At 41.6% G+C, this 23,228-nt stretch overlaps 1 protein-coding gene across 5 annotated transcripts in view; it reads right to left on the bottom strand.

The window, feature by feature from the left end:
• selp (selectin P) overlaps positions 1–23,228 on the bottom strand; it is a 48,087-nt gene that overhangs the window by 17,233 nt on the left and 7,626 nt on the right. For 4 of the 5 annotated variants that reach the window (XM_060917334.1, XM_060917333.1, XM_060917335.1 and 1 more), the window contains 7 exons: positions 21,867–22,052; positions 21,442–21,627; positions 20,758–20,943; positions 14,519–14,704; positions 14,213–14,398; positions 4,618–4,803; positions 4,312–4,497 (listed from right to left, as the gene is read on the bottom strand). In XM_060917334.1, coding sequence (XP_060773317.1) covers positions 4,312–4,497; positions 4,618–4,803; positions 14,213–14,398; positions 14,519–14,704; positions 20,758–20,943; positions 21,442–21,627; positions 21,867–22,052 — 1,302 coding nt within the window. The remainder of the gene's footprint in view (positions 1–4,311; positions 4,498–4,617; positions 4,804–14,212; positions 14,399–14,518; positions 14,705–20,757; positions 20,944–21,441; positions 21,628–21,866; positions 22,053–23,228) is intronic. The other variant, XM_060917336.1, reaches the window with a different exon arrangement.

The following is a 23,228-nucleotide window of genomic DNA, read 5'->3' on the forward strand; positions in this document are numbered from 1 at the left end:
TTAAACGTTTGCTTTGTTTGCCTAAAACGGAGCACGTCACAGTTTACAAAAACTTGCTGTCCGACCTGCAGAAGCATATTGAGGTATGTAAACATTTTATTCCAAGAGAAAGCTTGCGATTAAGTTGTCTGTGCTTTTAGAGCTAGCGATAATGTTGCAATAGCTACCGTATGCAGTCTGGTTAGTCAAATGACTTTCTATGGATTTGTCTGGCAAGTTGGCACAGCCGTGTCCACGGCTAACATTAACTCATTTCTAGTTAATTTGGACACTATTAGTTAGCATGTAAAAACAGAGTTATGCTAACATGAATAATGTTAACTTATCTGAAGTCCTTTCAGAATATGTTTTAGCAGAATCTTGCCAAATTAACAAAATGTAGAAATCTTTCTTTTCTAGTAACGTTAGCTACCCAATATGATTTTGAGTTTGAAAAGAATTTGCTAGCATGTCGGGTGGTGCTTTACTGACTAGGTAGCTTAACGTTAAAATACCATGATTCCACAGACTGCATGAATACCGAAATGCATTGACAGAAAATGTACTTTTAATACTTAAGTATTTTTTAAAGCAAGTAGTTCAGTACTTTAACTTAAGTAAAAATTTGACTGGACAACTTTCACTTGTACTGGAGTAACATTTGACCAGTGGGATCTGTACTTTGACGTAAGTAACGAACTTGGGTACTTTGTCCACCTCTGTGTACATGTATGCAATGACAGCAGCTGTCATATGTCTATAGGCTTGTAAACTCGCTGGCCCTATCAAAGCAATCAGAAAATCTTGATATGTGAAATGCCGAAAAGCAGTTTCAGAAGTGGTCGAGTAGTCCACTCGACCACTGTCGAGTGAACTGTTGTGAATGAAAAGACCAGATTTCATTCGTCACTTATCGGATGACTGGATGACCAACTGGAGTTGGATGACTGGTTCTTTTGCATTCAAGCAATCTGGGAGGAGGTACACCAATGTCTAGAGACAGTCAATGTGAAGTATAAGGAATATGCAGACAAACACAGAGGTAACAATCCAAACTTCTCCCTGGGCGACAGAGTATGGGTTGCCACAAAGAACCCCAGAGAACCCAACACCTGTTGAAAACTTCAGCCACGTTAAGTCGGGCCATTCGAGGTACTGCGTCGCACCAACAAGGTCTTGTACCGATTAGAACTTCCCCCTCACAGCAGAATATCTCCCACATTCCATATCTCCAACCTGAAACCTGCCATCTCGGGCCCTCTCACCGAGAGCACCCAGCAGTCAACCGAGAAGGTGAACCCATCTACCAGGTAAAAAGAATCCTCAATTCCAGATGTAGAAGGGGTCAAATCAAATACCTGGTAGATTGGGAAGGTTATGTACCCGAAAAACAAAGCTGGGTAGCTGCTAAAGACATTCTAGACCCTCTGCTCAAACAAGAGTTCCATGCTCAACATCTTGACAAACCAGCACTGAGAGGAAGAGGTCGCCCAAGAAAGAATGGAGCTCACTGGGGGTGGGTCCTGGCAGTAAACCCATTGAGAACAACCAAATTACAAACATGGACTCTTTGAACTACAACTCCCAAGAACCACAGCACCCCCTGTCACTGGCCTATTGATTACAGCTGCCACTCATTCCACTAATTACCTGTTACACTATTTAAGCTCCTCACTCACTCCACTGCAATGCAAAGTATCGTTCTGTGTTTCTCCAGTTCATACCAAGCCTTGCATTCTTTGTCTGTCTCTAATTATTTTGACCTCTGCTTGTTCTTTACGTTCACGCAATCTGCATGGATTAAAGTTTTCCGTCGCTACGACGGATTTCCGTCAACTGGGAGCATTAAAGGTCAATAATGAGATTGATGCAGATCCGAGGGGAAAAAGGGGGGGGGTAGACCCATAGGTCTGACACCGATATGATTTAGAACTTCACCAAGCTGCTGTGATTGCCTGTTGTTGAACCCTTTCTTGTGCTATGTTTGAGTATATGTAAAGGAATAAGTTGTTGCGCTAGATAGGCATAAATAAATAAATAAATACAGCCTCCGCTACTGTCTAGTCCCAGGGAGGCTCGGCGTAGGCCACTGATGAAACTATTTGGCTGTCGGACTACTAGGCAACTAGGTTACTTGTCTACTACTAATACTAGGCCTTTTGTAGTAGTAGTAATAATGATATTTGCCTATTGAAAGGTGATCAGGTGAAAAGTTGAAGCCGCAGCAAGACCTATGCTATTAAGCCTTTTGTAGGTTAAACAGGCTTCGGCAGACAACGTTCTGGAAAGGCTGTGTTTTTCTTTGGTTTGATTAGTCTACGATTTAATCTTTAAACATTATGGTTTCGGCAGTTCGCTTAAACATTGGAGGCTGTAGAGTTGGGCTGCAAGATTTCCCGACACTTGTTTAAGATGCCAAACTTCATAGTATGGAGAAAATAATTCCACAGTATTTAGTGCCATGTCAGTCTCAAAAATTAATAGTGAAGGACCAACGTGAATTAAGTCCCAAAAAACATCTTGTAGGCCTATATTTTATATTTTCAAAAAAGTCCGGAATTGGAAGTCGGTCAGTGGAGTGTAATGAAGTGTCTCATTCACTAAGCACAAAAGGTCGGAAAACAGTGGAGAAAACAGCTATTGCTTAAATAGGCTACTAATGGTTTACATTAGTAATTTAATGTATGTGACAAATAAATTAATTGATTAAATAGATAAAGAAGCGAATAGTCTGAAGCTCAAAATTCAGGAAAGTGGCTCCGGTGTCGCAAGTGCACAAGAACAGTTATTTGAAAGTTAACCTAATGAATTCGTGCGTGCGCGTGCGATTTCATGAAGAACCGGGACAATTGGCATTCGGTGAAAGATTCACACCTATATGACTCATCATATTCGCGCGCGCCCTCTCACCCACTGTTGCTTCGTTTTCCCGATTTACACGCATCTGAAGATGGAGAAATATTGAGTGGTTTTTTTTTTTTCGTTTTCCAGATTGAATGGAATACTTGAATGATTGGATGATACACGGACCTCCTCCACTCTGCCCCGAGTTTGCGAAAGTAGCTGTTTTCAGTGACTGAATGAGAGGTGCAACCGAATAAATAAATATGCGTCTTTTTTATCCGGCTACATGTAGGCTATCACTGCGCAAAGCCTCTAATGTTGAAATGGTAGTAATATTTGTTAAAAATAATAGTAGGCTAATTTCCACATTAATCGGTAAAATGGCACAAGGGATGTGATGGGGGGGATGGCCGTTTTATAAGGGGAATGATTTGAGATTTTTATTTCAGAAGGGGGATGCCTCCCCCCACATCCCCCCCTCAACTCGAGTACTGCGTATAAGGCCACCGGATATAGGCCCTTCGATTTCCATCACTAGAGCGCGTCAAATTACTTTCGGTTTTGCCAGCATGAATGCGCTTCTTTTAAATGAAGGCACAGATGTGTCAGACATCGACAAAATGGTAAAGAATAAGTGGAGATGGGCTTGGCGAAATGAAATGGGCGATAATGGCAAGCCATTTAGTTCATGGTGCAAAAAGATGAAAATGGCAGGTGTGTGCTTTTGTGTAGTTTGCCACAAAAAAAAGTCTATGGAAGCAATGGCAAAAAACTAGATGTTGGCTTCACTGCAAAGAAGCAGAAAAAGTGAACTTTCACTTTACTTTTCTTGTTTCCTGGTTTTATGTCAACAGATTTTCTTATTTTTCTTTCTGTTCCACTCTTTTGAAAGCATGGTTCAAGTTCGACTGCACTTGCACTTTTCTCTTAACCACTGCTGTGCATTACTAAAGTATTGTTGAAATAAATTTGCACTTTGCGCTGAAAACTTGATGTTTCATCATTTATAGCCAGTAATGACAATGGTAAAGTCTTGCCTTAGCTTTAGTCATTTGTTAAAATTATGTAAATGTACTATAAGTAGGGGCCTAGGGGATAATGGACAACACGGCGTTTAAAATTTGACGCATCGCTGATGTGGTAGGGGCCAACGACATGGAGCTTTTTTTTTTCAGTCAGATGATTTTTTTTTGCTTTAATCCATGAATCTGTCTTTGCCTCTACTACTCTGTTTGATGATCGACCGACCTTCACTTGTTTCCTGACCACACTTCCTGTCTTTTGATTTGGCTTTGTCTACAGTTTGCATCCCGCTCTCCTCTGCACATACATCTGTAAGTGCCTGCAGTCTGACAGGGTGCCAATAATCATGGAGAGAACTGTAGGTGCTTTTTTCAAACAGACCCTCCTGACAACATTTGATCATAGTACTAATTGGGAAAATAATCTGATGCTTCAATTCTAGCAGTGAATACAATGTTAGTTTACCTTGACACACTGGAAGACTGTGGGTCCAGTTCCCCTGTAAGTTACAGTAGGTGTTGTTTGAACCCATCAACAGAAACCCGATGTCACACTCAAACTGACAACTGGAGCCATAAGCGAATTTTTCCAAGGGGTCCGTACAATGCATGGAGCCATGTGGAGCAGAATTGAGAGCGCTGCACCTTACAACTTAAAAATAAGCATAAAAATGTGCTATAATGCTAACACACATACAGTACTGTCATTACATAATATTGTAAGCAGTATAAAATTAACTGTAATTGCAGACTATATTTATTAACACTGTACCTTCACATGTTGGTGTTTGTGCTGACCAGTTGCTGGTCTGCAAGCAGGTGAGTATGTTCTCTCCTCTCAGTGTGTATCCTTCATCACAGGTCACAGCACATGAAGAACGGAACGAGGATTTTCCCAGTGGATCAGTACAGGTTATGTGACCCTTTTCAGGGCTCACAAGCAGGTCACAGGTCACAGCTGGATTAAAAAGACAAATAACAGCCTAGATTTAAAATGTATTAGAAAAATTAAATACTTCTATTCATAGTAGTTTTTGTTTGTAAAGTTATTGTTTATAGATTATTGAGTATATTTTTGATGTTAAGGAACTTAAAAACAATTACTGTGTAATTTACTTGGTGTGACTTGTAGACTAACTCAAGCAGTAGATCACTTCACTCACGGTGCTTGGCTTAGGTTTCACTTTGCGGTGGCTGTGTCAAGACGTGTTATGCTTTGCAATAAAAAAAACATTGGTACAAAGCAAGCCCATTCACTTTTTTATGCTGATAAGAGAATTACAATAGTTTTTCATGTGACAAAAATGTGCGATTAAATTGCGATTAATCGCGAGTTAACTATGACAGTCGCGACATTAATCGTGATTAAATATTTTAATCGCTTGACAGTACTATAAATAATAACAAACGTGAACGTGAGCTGTAGATATTTATGCTCAAATCCACTCAAAGTAGGGGGCGGGGCACCATCACGCTGTGTCAAGACCTTTCCTGAGAAATAACATGAACGTCTGCATCATGCGGGATTTGCGGGCGGGAGCGGGACAAAATATGGCAGGCGCGGGTGGGAGCGGGACTGAAAATCATAATTCTTTGCAGGCGCGGGCGGGAGCGGGACTGAAAATCATAATTCTTTGTGGGCGCGGGCGGGAGCGGGACTGCACAATGCGGGCGCGGGTGGGAGCGGGACTGAAAAATCCGACCCGCGCAGACCTCTACATCAGTGATCATCTTCTGGACAACAGTCAAGTCAGCAGTCTTCCCCATGATTGTGGTTGTGTGTACTGAACTAGATCAAGAGATACACTGTGTTCATACTGTTTTACTCAAACTCAAAATGAAATATTCTAATATTTTGAGATGTTTTTTTTTATGTTTTTGTACTGTATGCCATACTGATTAAAATAGAAAAATGCTTGAAACATTTTAGTTTATGTGTGATGAGTCTATAATATATAACATTTTCACTTTCTTAAATAACTGATGGAAAATATTGAACTTTTTCACAATATTCTAATTTTTTGAGATGCACTAGAATAGTTAGCTAGCTGAGGTTAAGACAGTTGGGGTTCTCCAATTACAACCCCAATTCCAAAAAAGTTGGGACGCTGTGTAAACTGTAAATAAAAACAGAATGCGATAATTTGCAAATCATGGAAACCCGATATTTCATTGAAAATAGTATAAAGATAACATATCGAATGTTGAAACTGAGAAATTTTATTGTTTTTTGAAAAATATATGCTCATTTTAAATTTCGATGTCAGCAACATGTTTCAGAAGTTGGGACGGGGCAACAAAAGACTGAAAAAGTCGTGTAATGCTAATAAAAACTAACTTGGTTAATTGGCAACAGGTCAGTAACATCTCATCTCATCTCATTATCTCTAGCCGCTTTATCCTTCTACAGGGTCGCAGGCAAGCTGGAGCCTATCCCAGCTGACTATGGGCGAAAGGTGGGGTACACCCTGGACAAGTCGCCAGGTCATCACAGGGCTGACACATAGACACAGACAACCATTCACACTCACATTCACACCTACGGTCAATTTAGAGTCACCAGTTAACCTAACCTGCATGTCTTTGGACTGTGGGGGAAACCGGAGCCTGGAGGAAACCCACGCGGACACGGGGAGAACATGCAAACTCCGCACAGAAAGGCCCTCGCCAGCCCCGGGGCTCAAACCCAGGACCTTCTTGCTGTGAGGCGACAGCGCTAACCACTACACCACCGTGCCGCCAGGTCAGTAACATGATTGGATATAAAAAGAGCATCATAGAGAGGCTGAGTCTCTCAAAAATAAAGATGGGGAGGGGCTCACCGCTCTGTGAAAGATTGAGTGGGCAAACAACGCAACAATTTATGAACAATGTTCCTCAATGTAAAATCGCAAAGAATTTGGGGATCACATCATCTGTGGTACATAATATCAATAAAAGATTCAGAGAATCTGGAGAAATCTCTGTATGCAAGAGAGAAGGCTGAAAACTGACATTGGATGCCTGTGATCTTCAGGCCCTCAGGCGACACTGCATTACAAGCAGACATGTGTCTGTAATGGAAATCACTGTATGGGCTCAGGAACACTTCAGAAAAACATTGCCTGTGAAAACAGTTCATTACTGCATCCACAAATGCAAGTTAAAACCATATATAAACAATATCCAGAAACACCATCACTTTCTCTGGGCCTGGGCTCTTTTACAATGGATTGAGGCAAAGTGGAAAATTGTCCTGAGGTCTAACGAATCCAAATTAGAAATTCTTTTTAGAAATCATGGACACCACGATCTCCAGGGTAAAGAGGAGAGGGACCATCCAGCTTGTTATCAGTGCATAGTTCAAAAGCCAACATCTGTAATGGTATGAGGGTGTATTAGTGCACATGACGTGTAGCTTGTACATTTGGAAAGGCATCATTATTGCTGAATGATATATGCACGTTTCAGAGCAATATACTGCCATCCAGACAAAACCTTTTTCAGGGAAGGCATTGCTTCTTTCAGCAAGACAAAGCCAAACTGCTTTCTGCACATATTAAAACTGCATGGCTCCATAGTAAAAGAGTCCAGATGCTAAACTGGTCTGCCTGCAGTTCAGAGCTGTCTCCCATTTAAAACGATTGGTGCATTATGAAGCGCAAAATACGACAAAAGAGACCCTGAACTGTTGAGCAACTGAAATTGGATATAGTGCAAAAATGGGACAACATTTCTCTTTCAAAACTACAGCAGTTGGTCTCCTCAATTCCCAAACATTTACAGAGTGTTGTTAAAAGTAGAGGTGATGCAACACAGTGGTAAACATGCCCGTCCCAATTTTTTTGAAACATGTTGCTGACATCAAATTCAAAATAAGTATATTTTTTTCAAAAAGCAATAAAATTTCTCAGTTTCAACATTTGATATTTTGTCTTTGTACTATTTTCAACAAAATATATGATTTGCAGGGTGGCACAGTGGTGTAGTGGTTAGCACTGTTGCCTCACAACAAGAAGGTCCTGGATTTGAGCCCAGTGGCCGACGGGGGCCTTTCTGTGTGGAGTTTGCATGTTCTCCCTGTGTCTGCGTGTGTTTCCCCCACAGTCCAAAGGCATGCAGGTTAGGTTAATTGGTGGCTGTAAACTGACCATAGGTGTGAATGTTTCTGTGTCAGCCCTGCAATAGCCTGGCGACTTTTCCAGGGTGTACCATAGTCTTGCCCATAGTCAGCTGGGATAAACTCCAGCTTGCCTGCGACTATGTAGAACAGGATAAGCAGCTACAGATAATGGATGGATATACATAAGTTGAAGCTTAGAATATGCCTAAAAGTGGAGCTCCTGATGAGTGTAAATGTGTTAGTAAATAATCCCACATTATTTTTTAAAAAGCAAATTAAAAATAAGCGCTGCATAAAAACCCATCTATCTTATGAAAATAAAGATACAAATTTTGTTGTCCAGTAGTCAAGTGTTTATGAGATGTTGCTCTGCACTTACGATTGGACTCCTTGTGGTTGCAAAAGCCATCAAAAAATCAGGTCAATGCTTTACCATATTTTCTTAATATGGAGCTTCGCTCCTCATGTGAGCTATGCTATAAATCCTGACAGATCATTGACATTACTCTTTAGATTTTTCTGATGCAGGGTTTTTCATGTCTTGGTGGGTCAGCTTTGCGAGTCACTTGGGAGGTCTGGTCTTACCATCCTCCTCACTGTATGTGGAGGGAAAATAATCTTTGGTCCTCTTCTTCACAAGTTTGTAACAGTTCCGGTTGGTGTGCACTTTTTTATTATTGCCCTAACAGTAAAAATGGTCATTTTCAGGGGAGGAGCTATTTTTTTTTATAACCATTCTCTGACTTATGAAGATGAACACACTTCTTCCTCATTTGGTTTGTGCGTTTTCTAATCTTTCCCATGTTGATGAATTACTAAGGGAATTTGGCCTCTGTGTCACCTCATATTTGTACCCCAGTTAATCAGGAAGTCATGGCTTACGGTGTGAAAGTTCCTACACACTCCAATCAACTCAAAGATGTACAATTTAAATGGGAAACATGTTTCAGTTACCTTGTGTTCACCATCATTTCCAGGGGTGCCAATAATAGTGGCACATGTGTATTTGTTGAGAATAATTATTTCTTGATGAGGGATTTGTTTTTCTGTGAATAATTTTTTTCAATTAGAGGTTGGATTTTTCTCATTTTTTCAGTATGAAATAAAGTTACTTCACCAAAAGGTGAATTTTTTTTCTAACCCTTTTTACTAATCTTTACAAGGGGTGTGTCAGTAAACCTGCTGAGAACAACCAAACTACAAACATGGACTCTTTGAACTACAACTCCCAAGAAACACAGTGCCCCCTGTCACTGGCCTATTAATTACAGCTGCCACTCATTCCACTAATTAGCTGTCACACTATTTAAGCTCCTCACTCACTCTACTCCAATGTGAAGTATTGTTCTGTGTTTCTACAGTTCATACCAAGCCTTGCATTCACTGGCTGCCTCTTGTTATTCTGACCTCTGCTTGCTCTATATGTTCACGTTATCTGTCTTTACCTCTACTACTCTGTTTGCTGATCGGCCAACCCTCACTTGTTTCCTGACCATGCTTCCTGTCTTATGATTTGGCTTTGTCTACAGTTTGCATCCCGCTCTCCTCTGCACATACATCTGTAAGTGCTTGCACTCTGACAGAATACTTCACCTATCATGGATGTAGTGGAAGAGGTAAAGCAAGTTGCTCTGAACGCTCATGGACGTCTACTAGGAGAACATCAACAGATGCTTGCAGTCCTCAACACCCGTATGACACAACTTGCAACTGTGATGTCGCAGGCCCTCCTAACGCGTCCTGAGTCTTCTCCCAGTCCAGCGGTGCAACTCCCCATTCTGGAGAAATACGCCAGAGATGCTCTCACCTGTAAAGGTTTTATACTCCAATGCTCCATGTACTTCTCTACTATGCCTAATCTCTCCGACAAGCACAAGATCACTAAATTTCTGTCCTTCCTCACTGGTAAGGCATTACGATGGGCAAGCACCGTTTGGAACAAGGACGGTGAGCAGATGACATCATATGAATGATTCCTCACAAAGTTCAAGAGAGTGTTCGACTATGAACCTGAGGGGATTAAGGTCAGTGAAAGTTTGCTCACCATATCTCAAGATTCCAGAGGAGTTGCTGAATATGCCCTGGACTTCAGAATGTTAGCGGCGGCCAGCGGATGGAATGCTCCTGCCTTGAAAGCCATCTTCCGCCAAGGTCTTTGTCCCGAGATCCTTAGTGAATTGGCTTGTAGAGATGAACAACTCACACTTGACTCCCTCATTGAGCTAGCAATCGGTCTAGACAATTTGTTAATACATTGACCCTCTATCCAAGAAAGTACCAAACTGGTTCAACCCTCTGAGGACAACCCACCTATGGAAGTGTCCTGCACCTGTTTGATACATACTGAGTGTGAGAGAAGGAGGAAAGAGGGTCTGTGTTTCTACTGCAGGAGCTCTGAGAATCAAATCATCCACTGGCCCATCCTGTGCAGCTCCAGCTGCAAGCACAGCTTGCACAGTGAGTCCAGGGAGAAAATTCAATTCAAAATCTTTTAAAGTTCCAGTGTTATTAAAGATGGTGCCCTCCACACACATCCTATCTGCTTTTGTCGATTCAGGGGCAGAGGGGAACTTTATCAGCAATACAATTGTCCAGAGGTTCAACCTGCCTACAACCCCTCTGCAAAGTGCACTCAGCATTAGAACCATCAATGGAGGACCCATAGGTGATGGTTTTGCCACCACTTGCACCGTTCCCATTCAGATACAAGTGGGAGCATTACACTCGGAACTCATCTTCCTCTATATGACTACAACCGTAGGCCATGACATCATTCTTGGTTACCCCTGGCTACAGCTTCATGACCCCTTGATCTCCTGGCAGAATAAAGAAATTCTCCAATGGTCACCCATCTGCTTTCAGAGTTGTCTCTCTCATCCCCAAGTCAGTCTTTCCTCCACCTTGGTGGAGAGTCCACAGCCGGACTCTATGGAGAATGTTCCTGAGTGCTATATGGACCTTAAGGAGGTTTTTAGCAAGGGGAAGGCCTGTGGGCTACCACCACACCAACGTTATGACTGTGCTATTGACCTACTGCCTGGCATGTCACCTCTGTGTGGTCATATCTATCCCCTATCTCAAAAGAAACATGCCACCATGGAGGAATATATCCAAGAGGCCCTCAGACAAGGGTAAATCCACCCTTCCAAGTCTCCCATGTCAGCTGGCTTCATCTTCATGGAGAAATGAGGTGGTGGACTTCGGCCATGTATTGATTACAGGTGCTTAAACCAAGTCTCTGTCAAGTATCCCTATCCTCTTCCCCTTGTTCCTGCAACATTAGAACAACTCTGATCTGCCAAGATCTTTTCAAAGCTTGACCTATGTAGTGCTTATAACCTCATTAGGATAAAGAAGGGTGATGAATGGAAAACTGCCTTCAGCACTACTACTGGCCATTTTGACTACTGAGTAATGCCATATGGTCTTTCTTCAGCTCCTAGCTTGTTCCAGTGCCTTATTAATGACGTGCTATGGGACATGCTAGGCAGATATGCAATAGCCTGCAGAGATGATATCCTGATTTACTCCCCTGATGAGAAAAGTCACCAGGAGCATGTCAGAGCAGTTCTCAAATGCCTGCTGGAGAATCACCTCTATGTAAAAGCAGAAAAGTGTGAGTTCTATCAGGATCGAATCTCCTTCCTGGGATATATCATCAGTGCAGAAGGAGTCAGCATGGACTAATCCAAGATTTATGCTGTCATGTCCTGGCCAACGCCCACGTCCATGAGGGACCTTCAGCATTTCTTAGGCTTTGCTAACTTTTATCACTGTTTTATTAGGGGATTTAGCATGATTGCCGCTCCCCTAACAGCTCTGCTCAAGAAGGGACCAAAGCACCTCCAGTGGAATCCATGGCAGAAGAAGCATTTAACCAACTTGAGCATCCCTTTACCTCTGCCCCTATTTTACAGCATCCTGACCTGACCAAACCATTCACCTTGGAGGTAGATGCATCTGACATTGGGGTAGGAGCAATTTTATCTCAGCATTTTGGTGAGAAACACAAGCTTCACCCAGTAGCCTTCTTTTTGAAGAAACTCACCCCTACAGAGAGGAACTATGATGTTGGAAACAGAGAGCTGCTCGCCATCAAACTAGCCCTCAAGGAGTGGCGATGCTGGCTGGAAGGAGCTACGCACCCCTTAGTAATTCTCACCGATCACAAGAACCTTGAATATCTCTAGAAAGCCAAGAGGTTAAACCCACGCCAAGCCAGATGGGCACTTTTCTTCACGCACTTCAATTTCACAATTTCATTTCGCCCTGAATCTAAAAACACTAAGGCCTATCTCGAACCTTAGAACCATCATGTCAAGATTCTGTCACCCACCCCATTCTCCCATCCCAATGTTTCTTACAGTTTATTACCTGGTATATGGACAAAGAGATAAGAAAATCCCAACCACAGACAAGCCCCATTAACCTCCCTACAGGTCTTATTTACGTACCTAAGCATCTTCAAGGCCCACACATCTCCCGCCATGGGACATCCCAGCAGTCAATGAACATATCAGATGCTGAGAAATAAGTATTGGTGGGAGAACATGCTCACTGAGATTAATTAGTTCATCACCTCCTGCTCTGAATGTTCCCAAGCAAAGGTTCCTAGAACCCCTCCGCCAGCAAACTGTGCCCCCTCCTGATTTCTCAAAGACCCTGGTCCCACATAGCCATTGACTTCATCACAGACCTCCCTCCTTCACAAGGCAACACCACCATTGACCAGTTCTCTAAAGCCTTCAAGCTCATCCCATTACCTGGCATTCCCACAGCTTCCCAAACAGCCAAGCTACTCTTCCAGCAGATATTCAGGTACTATGGTATTCCTGAAGACATAGTCAGTGACTGGGGTTCCCAGTTCATTTCACATTTCTGGACTTGCTTCACGGAAAGATTAGGGGTATCAGTAAGCCTCACATCTGGCCATCATCCACAGTCAAACGGTCAAGTAGAACGAGCTAACCAAGAAATCGGCTGTTTCCTGAGGATCTTCTATATGCGTAACCAGGGGGACTGGGCCCGATTCCTCCCATGGGCCGAGTATGTACAAAACTCCCTTAAACATTCTGCAACCCACCAACACCTTTTCAGTGCATACTCGGCTACCAACTGCCCCTGTTCCTCTGGGACAACATGCCAAGCCAAGTAAAAGCTGTGGATGACTGGTTCTCTTGCATTCAAGCAATCTGGGAGGAGGTACACCAATGTCTAGAGACAGTCAATGCTAAGTATAAGGAATGTGCGAACAAACACAGAGGTAACAATTGAGGTTGCCACAAAGAACCTCAGAGAACCCAACACCTGTCAAAAACTTCAGCCACATTAAGTCAGGCCATTCAAGGTACTGTGTTGCATCAACGAGGTCTCGTACTGATTAGAACTTCCCCCTCACAGCAGAATATCTCCCGCATTCCATCTCTCCAACCTGAAACCTGCCATCCCGGGCCCTCTCACCAAGAGCACCCAGCATTCAACCTAGAAGGTGAACCCATCTACCAGGTAAACAGAATTCTCAGTTCCAGACATAGAAGGGGTCAAATCGAATACCTGGTAGATTGGGAAGGTTATGTACCCGAAGAACAAAGCTGGGTAGCTGCTAAAGACATTCTAGACCCTCTGCTCAAACAAGAGTTCCATGCTCAACATCTTGATAAACCAGCACTGAGAGGAAGAGGTCGCCCAAGAAAGAATGGAGCTCCTCAGGGGTGGGTCCTGGCAGTGAACCCATTGAGAACAACCAAATTACAAACATGGACTCTTTGAACTACAACTCCCAAGAGCCACAGTGCCCCCTGTCACTAGCCTATTGATTACAGCTGCCACTCATTCCACTAATTACCTGTTACACTATTTAAGCTCCTCACTCATTCCACTCCAATGCGAAGTATCGTTCTGTGTTTCTCCAGTTCATACCAAGCCTTGCATTCTCTGTCTGCCTCTCATTATTCTGACCTCTGCTTGCTTTTACGTTCACGCAATCTGTCTTTGCCTCTACTACTCTGTTTGATGATCGACCGACCTTCACTTGTTTCCTGACCACACTTCCTGTCTTTTGATTTGGCTTTGTCTACAGTTTGCATCCCGCTCTCCTCTGCACATACATCTGTAAGTGCCTGCAGTCTGACAGGGTGCCAATAATCATGGAGAGAACTGTAGGTGCTTTTTTCAAACAGACCCTCCTGACAACATTTGATCATAGTACTAATTGGGAAAATAATCTGATGCTTCAATTCTAGCAGTGAATACAATGTTAGTTTACCTTGACACACTGGAAGACTGTGGGTCCAGTTCCCCTGTAAGTTACAGTAGGTGTTGTTTGAACCCATCAACAGAAACCCGATGTCACACTCAAACTGACAACTGGAGCCATAAGCGAATTTTTCCAAGGGGTCCGTACAATGCATGGAGCCATGTGGAGCAGAATTGAGAGCGCTGCACCTTACAACTTAAAAATAAGCATAAAAATGTGCTATAATGCTAACATACATACAGTACTGTCATTACATAATACTGTAAGCAGTATAAAATTAACTGTAATTGCAGACTATATTTATTAACACTGTACCTTCACACGTTGGCGTTTGTGCTGACCAGTTGCTGGTCTGCAAGCAGGTGAGTATATTCTCTCCTCTCAATGTGTATCCTTCATCACAGGTCACAGCACATGAAGAACGGAACGAGGATTTTCCCAGTGGATCAGTACAGGTCATGTGACCCTTTTCAGGGCTCACAAGCAGGTCACAGGTCACAGCTGGATTAAAAAGACAAGTAACAGCCTAGATTTAAAATGTATTAGAAAAATTAAATACTTCTATTCATAGTAGTTTTTGTTTGTAAAGTTATCGTTTATAGATTATTGAGTATATTTTTGATGTCAAGGAACTAAAGACTGTTACTGTGTGATCATAAACATCAAAACAGATGTAAGTACAAATGAGATCAGCTGCTTCCTGTTTCTGGCAGCTAACTATTAACCTCCAAGCTAACTATTAATAATAGATACAATGAGACTATTAACTAAATATATAGTTAGCTAGCTGAGGTTAAGACAGTTGGGGTTCTCCAATTACAGCTCCAATTCCAAAAAAGTTGGGATGCTGTGCAAACTGTAAATAAAACAGAATGTGATAATTTGCAAATCATGGAAACCCGATATTTCATTGAAAATAGTACAAAGATAACATATCAAACGTTGAAACTGAGAAATGTTATTGTTTTTTGAAAAATATATGCTCATTTTAAATTTGATGTCAGCAACATTTTTCAGAAAAGTTGGGACAGGGGCAACAAAAGACTGAAAAAGTAGTGTAATGCTAATAAAAACTAACTTGGTTAATTGGCAACAGGTCAGTAACATGATTGGGTATAAAAAGAGCATCACAGAGAGCCTGAATCTCTCAAAAGTAAAGATGGGGAGGAGTTCACCGCTCTGTGAAAGACTCAGTGGGCAAACAGTGCAACAATTTATGAATAATGTTCCTCAATGTAAAGTTGCAAAGAATTTGGGGATCACACCATCTGTGGTACATAATATTATTAAAAGATTCAGAGAATCTGGAGAAATCTCTGTATGCAAAAGACAAGGCTGAAAACTGACATTGGATGCCTGTGATCTTCAGGCTGTCAGGCGACACTGCATTACAAGCAGACATGTGTCTGTAATGGAAATCATTGTATGGGCTCAGGAACACTTCAGAAAAACATTGCCTGTGAAAACAGTTCATTACTGCATCCACAAATGCAAGTTAAAACCATATATAAACAATATCCAGAAACATCGCCACCTTCTCTGGGCCCAAGCTCTTTTATGATGGACTGAGGCAAAGTGGAAAATTGTCCCAAGGTCTAATGAATCCAAATTAGAAATTCTTTTTAGAAACCATGGATGCCATGTCCTCCAGGGTAAAGAGGAGAGGGACCATCCAGCTTGTTCTCAGTGCACAGTTCAAAAGCCAGCATCTGTGATGGTATGAGGGTGCATTAGTGCACATGACATCGGTAGCTTGTACATCTGGGAAGGCGTTATTAATGCTGAATGATTTATACATGTTTCAGAGCAATATGCTGCCATCCAGAAAAAATCTTTTTCAGGGAAGGTCTTCCTTCTTTCAGCAAGACAATGCCAAACTGCTTTCTGCACATATTAAAACTGCATGGCTCTGTAGTAAAAGAGTCCAGATGCTAAACTGGTCTGCCTGCAGTTCAGAGCTGTCTCCCATTTAAAACTAGAAAAAGCACTCGGAGAGAGCGGACCTCCACCAAGAATCCTTTAAAAAAAAATCCGGGATCCAGAAGGTGATCTGGATCACCACCAAAATTTAAAGAATTGTTACTTGTGCCCAGTCACACCTCTGGAAAAAATTTCAGAGCAATCCGTTCATTACTTTTCCCGTAATGTTGCTAACAGACAAACCAACAAACAAACAAACGCTACCAAAAACATAACCTCCTTGGCGGAGGTAACAATTGGTGCATTATGAAGCACAAAATACTATAAAAGAAACCCTGAACTGTTGAGCAACTGAAATTGGATATCATGCAAAAATGTGACAAAATTCCTCTTTCAAAACTATAGCAGTTGGTCTCCTCAATTCCCAAACATTTACAGTATTGTTAAAAGTAGAGGTGATGCAACACAGTGGTAAACATGCCACTGTCCCAACTTTTTTGAAACATATTGCTGACATCAAATTCAAAATGAGTATATATTTTTCAAAAAACAGTAAAATTCCTCAGTTTCAACATTTGATATTTTGTCTTTTGTACTATTTTCAACAAAATGTACAATTTGCAGGGTGGCACAGTGGTGTAGTGGTTAGCACTGTTGCCTCACAGCAAGAAGGTCCGGGTTCGAGCCCCGTGGCCGGCGAGGGCCTTTCTGTGTGGAGTTTGCATGTTCTCCCCGTGTCCGCGTGGGTTTCCTCCGGGTGCTCCGTTTTCCCCCGCAGTCCAAAGACATGCAGGTTAGGTTAACTGGCAACTCTAAATTGACCGTAGGTGTGAATGTGAGTGTGAATGGTTGTCTGTGTCTATGTGTCAACCCTGTGATGACCTGGCAACTTGTCCAGGGTGTACCCCGCCTTTCACCCGTAGTCAGCTGGATAGGGTCCAGCTTGCCTGCGATCCTGTAGAACAGGATAAAGCGGCTAGAGATAATGAGATGAGATGAATTTCCCCTTCTTTCTTTGTTTATTTGCTAACAAGGTGTCAATCTGTTAGAGATGAGTATAACAGCCTACCAGGTTTTTCGAGGGGCAAGACAGAGCAATGACGAGAGAAACAGGTGAAAGATGCAAGTGTGCTAGACGCTATAAGTTCATTACAAGCTGTTGAATTACTGTTGTTAAAGTTAAAAGCGGGTTTCTGTCAGTGAGTACCATTTTAAACAATAGACGGTGCTGTATTTTACAGTGAGTGTTTTTTTGTTTGTTTAAATGAAACTGTGCAAATGGCATAGCGCATATGGACTTGCTAATTGATAATTAGCTGTCGCCTATGCTAGTGCAGCAGCACTGCACTAGCATAGATTGACACTGAAGAGACGGTGTGTGTGTGTGTGTGTGTGTGTGTGTGTGTGTGTGTGTGTGTGTGTGTGAGAGAAACGTTTTTAGCGTCGAGTTTCCGAGTGAGTATGGACTCTACCTGAAAATTGCTAATGATATGGACATTTATAGCAATTTACAAGATATTTATTTGTATTTATTAACTTCTGGATAGTGTGCTTCGGACACTGCCACATGTGCTGCTGCAGTAAAGTGCTCAGGACTTGCCACTGCCGCCAGAGAGGGACAGAGTCTCAGGATGGGTTTCTCCTTCACGCATCTTGACGTGAGACAAAAGGTTGGAAGAGACTGGTTGCTAACTGCTTTCTGAGTTTCCAAGGCTCAGTGAATACAGAGAAAATACTTTCTTGAGGATTCAATTGAAATCCAACAACATACTTGCCAACCCTCCCGATTTCGGTGGGAGGCTCCCGATTTTAGCCTCCGTCTCCCGTCTCCCGATCATATTTGTTAAAAACTGGATAATATCCCGGTTTTGGGAAATCCCTACCACCAAGTTAAAAATACTCCAGATTATGTCCAATCAGAATCGTATGAGAAACCCTGCTGACGTCAACTGATTTTTAACCAATCAACAAACAGAACGACAGTCATTTCCATAATGTAGGATTCACCCAGGCTGTCCAAATTTTTTTTTTACAAGCAGTCATTCATCGTGGCCACTAAACCAAATACCAAACAGCAAAAATATGAATGCAAATACCAGGTTGCATGGGACAATGAATTTCCATGGATAAGCAAATGTTCGACCAGCCAGACCAACACATTTTGCAAGGTAAGTGATTCACTGACTGCACAGGTCAAAGTTTAGAAGTCTGTATGTTTACATCCGGGTCTCGCAAATTTATTTCAATTGGAAAATTTTTAATGCTGGGTCGGGTGGCCGTAACTATCGAATTTGTTTGATAAGTGTATTTGAATAGTGTGGTAGTGTCTTAGTGCTATTTTGAATTTATGTTTGAAAGTTTTAAGTGAAAGTTTACAAGTGAATTATCTGGAAAGTGATTGATTTTGATAGAGTTTTGAGGTTTTAAGTGAAAGATTACTAGTGAGTGTACTAGTGAGTAGTCGTACTAAAATTTTGCATTCGAGTGAATTTCTTTGTGGAGTATATTTTGATAGTATGGTAGTATTTATAGTGCCATTTTAAAATTTTGTTTGAAAACTTTCAAAGTTTGCAAATGAGCAAATTCCTTTGATGCATTCTGATAGGAATGCATCAAAGGAATTTTGATAGGATTTCTAGTGCTTTTTAAAAATTCTGTTGGAAAATGTTTAGTGAGAGAGATGCATTTTAGTAGTACTAAGACAGTGCAGTATTTATTTAACTGAGTTGTTACTATTTTGGTCAAATCTTATTAAAATTTAATTTATATATGATATTATAGTTCTCTGTATTTTTACATGAGCTTACAGAAGTAAAACACATTTGATGCAATCCAGTAATACTTTCATTCACTGTGACTATTTTAAGAAATTATAAACATTCTTCTAAAGCGTCACTTGTGTTATTTTCTGTGGGTCTCTGTATGTATACAATATTCAGGCATGAGATTTTTCAGCTAAAAATCTGATTTAAGACTTCCCTTTCATTGTTGTTATATTAAAATTCAAGACAAGTATTATGTCAGATTTTTCACTCTGAGCTATCTCATGCCCTATAGTAATTGATAGAACAATATTAACAATTCAAAAACGCTTTAATTGTATAAATTTTCAAATGGTTTGCAATTAATTGGGATCCATTGTTTTTATCGTTTCAACCATGCATCGTACCCTCGTCCAATTGAAAATGTCATTCACGCACTTTTCTCCCCCATGAGAATTTTGAAAAGTTGGCAAGTATGCAACAAGCGCACCAACAATAATATGATACCATAAACTGAGTTATAAAACTCCAGGTATCTCATCTCATCTCATTATCTCTAGCTGCTTTATCCTGTTCTACAGGGTCGCAGGCAAGCTGGAGCCTATCCCAGCTGACTACGGGCGAAAGGCGGGGTACACCCTGGACAAGTCGCCAAGTCATCACAGGGCTGACACATAGACACACACAACCATTCACATTCACACCTACGGTCAATTTAGAGTCACCAGTTAACCTAACCTGCATGTCTTTGGACTGTGGGGGAAACCGGAGCACCCGGAGGAAACCCACGCGGACATGGGGAGAACATGCAAACTCCGCACAGAAAGGCCCTCGCCGGCCACGGGGCCTCGAACCCGGACCTTCTTGCTGTGAGGCGACAGTGCTAACCACTACACCACCGTGCCGCCCCCAACTCCAGGTATATAATAATAATAATAATAATAATTTTTATTATTATTATATTTACCAGTGCGGGGCGGCATGGTGGTGTAGTGGTTAGCGCTGTCGCCTCACAGCAAGAAGGTCCGGGTTCGAGCCCCGTGGCCGGTGAGGGCCTTTCTGTGCAGAGTTTGCATGTTCTCCCCGTGTCCACGTGGGTTTCCTCCGGGTGCTCCGGTTTCCCCCACAGTCCAAAGACATGTAGGTTAGGTTAACTGGTGACTCTAAATTGACCGTAGGTGTGAATGGTTGTCTGTGTCTGTGTGTCAGCCCTGTGATGACCTGGTGACCTTGTCCAGGGTGTACCCCGCCTTTCGCCCGTAGTCAGCTGGGATAGGCTCCAGCTTGCCAGCAACCCTGTAGAACAGGACAAAGCGGCTAGAGATGATGAGATGAGATTTACCAGTGCATCAAACGTAACTAAATTTGAGTTGAGTGAGTGGCCTACCGTACATCGATGGATTATCATTTACTTAAGAACATTTACATGATTTCTCAGTTCCTGCATTTGCACAGAACATGAAGCAAATATGATCATGTTACACAATACTATAAAACTGTTTCTCAAAAACGGAAGGGAGGGGCTTTGGCTTCCTGCTGGAGTTACAGTGATAACACAAAGACGTTTTAGTGATAACCATGGCATTCAAACTGTGCCAGTAATGTTATGTTATAAAAAAGTTTGGTGTATATATTTTACTCAACCAAGCAAATATACATATGAATCAGTCTCTGTGCAGGTCAGGGTGGTGTGTGTGTGTGCGTGCGCGTGCAGTGTCCAGTGCGATCATACTGGATTGTGTATGAGCTTCTCAATAAGCTATTATCTGTAGTGCATAACATTTGTCTAAGTGCAAGATTAATTTAAATCCCATTAATTTGCCACTGTTGGTTTATCTTCAGTGTATCTCACCTCTTGAGGAAAAACTGTACCTTCACATGTTGGTGTTTGTGCTGACCAGTTGCCAGTCTTGAGGCACGTGAGTGTGTTTTCTCCTCTTAGTGTGTATCCTTCCATACAGGACAGAGCACACAATGAACGGAACGAGAACTTTCCCAGTGAATCAGTACAGGTCATGTGACCCTTCTCAGGGCTCACAAGCGGGTCACAGGTCACAGCTGGAAAAGGCATCATTATAGAGAATTGTGGTGTAATGCACAGCTTGCTATAATATTAGAATTTATGCTGTGAATTCACTTAATTCACATAATTTTACACTAAACAGGCCAGTGAGCCCATAACAATTTTTTGGAACTAAATTAGTCTGAGTTTTGCAAAAAGCTAATTTGTAGTTACAGTAACCTTGTTGCAAAGATTTTTAACAAAACCATTTCATGAAATTTAAGTGAAGATTTTTCTACCAGATATATTTCTTTATTATTGGAAGTGTTGGTGATCAGAAACGTTTTACTGTGGAATTGAATGTAGAGGAATCTGATTGTCCTGACTCACATGTAACTTGTACTAAGGGAATGTGGAGTCAAGAAATAGACTTAATTTCATGTGTGTGGTTTTTGCTGGAACAGCTGCAGTACCTGGCATTCGAAGCCTAACAGGAAAAAATATTCTATATAAAGCAAATGAATTGCTATAAATTGCAATACTGGACTTTGTACCTTTGCAAGTGGGGGTCTTGGGTATCCACTGTCCAGTGTGATCACACTGAGATTTATTGGAACCTATGAGCTTAAAGCCCTCGTCACAGTTAAACACACAGGTGGAGCTGTAGCTGTTGGTGGAGATGGGATGAGTGCAGTTCATTCTCACATCACTGGAGTGAGCAGACAGAGAACACTGTACCGCTGTGGATCCACAGACACAGTGTATTAAAACAAGACAAAGTAGTGGAGATTTGCTTGCAGGTTCTATAATAATGAACTGAGATCTTGAATTGTCTCTTTCTCTGATAAACTTTGGCATCTTGAAATGATAATTTCCTGGAAAATGTTGTTTATAATAGTCCTAATGGGAAAATAATCTGTGATGCTTCACTCTTTAGAGTTGCTTCACAACTCTAGCAGTTAATACAATGTTAGTTTACCTTGACACACCGGAAGACTGTGGGTCCAGTTCCCCTCTAAGTTACAGTAGGTGTTGTTTGAACCCATCAACAGAAACCCGATATCACACTCAAACTGACAAATGGAGCCATAGGCGAATTTTTCCAAGGGGTCCGTACAATGCATGGAGCCATGTGGAGCAGAATTGAGAGCGCTGCACCTTATAACTTCAATATAAGCACAAAAATATACTGTAATGTTAACACACAAGTCATTCTATAATTTGGGATACATTCCATGTTCATTGATAATAATTATTTTTATTATAACAATTTTCTTTAAAGGGCGGCACGGTGGTGTAGTGGTTAGCGCTGTCGCCTCACAGCAAGAAGGTCCTGGGTTCGAGCCCCGGGGCCGGCGAGGGCCTTTCTGTGTGGAGTTTGCATGTTCTCCCCGTGTCCGCGTGGGTTTCCTCCGGGTGCTCCGGTTTCCCCCACAGTCCAAAGACATGCAGGTTAGGTTAACTGGTGACTCTAAATTGACCGTAGGTGTGAATGTGAGTGTGAATGGTTGTGTGTGTCTATGTGTCAGCCCTGTGATGACCTGGCGACTTGTCCAGGGTGTACCCCGCCTTTCGCCCGTAGTCAGCTGGGATAGGCTCCAGCTTGCCTGCAACCCTGTAGAAGGATAAAGCGGCTAGAGATAATGAGATGAGATGAGATGAATTTTCTTTAAAAAAAAAGCATATTGTACCTATCAGGGGAAAGCATGTTAGAATATCACACAAGCATTATGTGCATCCTAAGCTTCATTTAGGTTGGAATTTGTCACAATGTTCCTATATTGAGTTTTTGCCTGTCTCTTTTTCAGTTGAGGGGGTCCTGTTTCAAAATTATGATGAAAAGCCATTAAAGTCAACAACAATTATTTATTATTTCAAAAGTCTAAACACTAAAGAAAAATAACATTTTAAATTGATTTTCTCATTTAAATAATTTAAATATCCATAATTTATTAATGTCTGCAAAACTTCTGTCAACTGTTACTAACAGAACTCCTCCAGCAACTCAAGAATGGTTTGTCCCAGTAACGTGATCCGCATTATGTGATGTCATTTTCCTCTGTGGCCTACATGTTGAGCACACTGCAGAGAGCGTCCTATCATTTAAAAAAAATATTTTATCTACAATGGCACATTGTTGATGAGTATATTATTTGACCATCAAATATATTATGTACACTGTTTTGGTTTATGAATCATTTTAATTAAATTATATGTTCAAATTTGATGTTAACTTGTTCAAGAAAATGACATGTGGTCAGCCAGGCGAGGGCCACCACTGAAATTAGGGGTCAAAATAGGGAAATTGTCAACTATATTAGCTGTCAAATAAGTTACCCAG

Source organism: Neoarius graeffei, chromosome 3 (genome assembly GCF_027579695.1).
Source record: "Neoarius graeffei isolate fNeoGra1 chromosome 3, fNeoGra1.pri, whole genome shotgun sequence".
Lineage (NCBI taxonomy): Eukaryota > Metazoa > Chordata > Actinopteri > Siluriformes > Ariidae > Neoarius > Neoarius graeffei.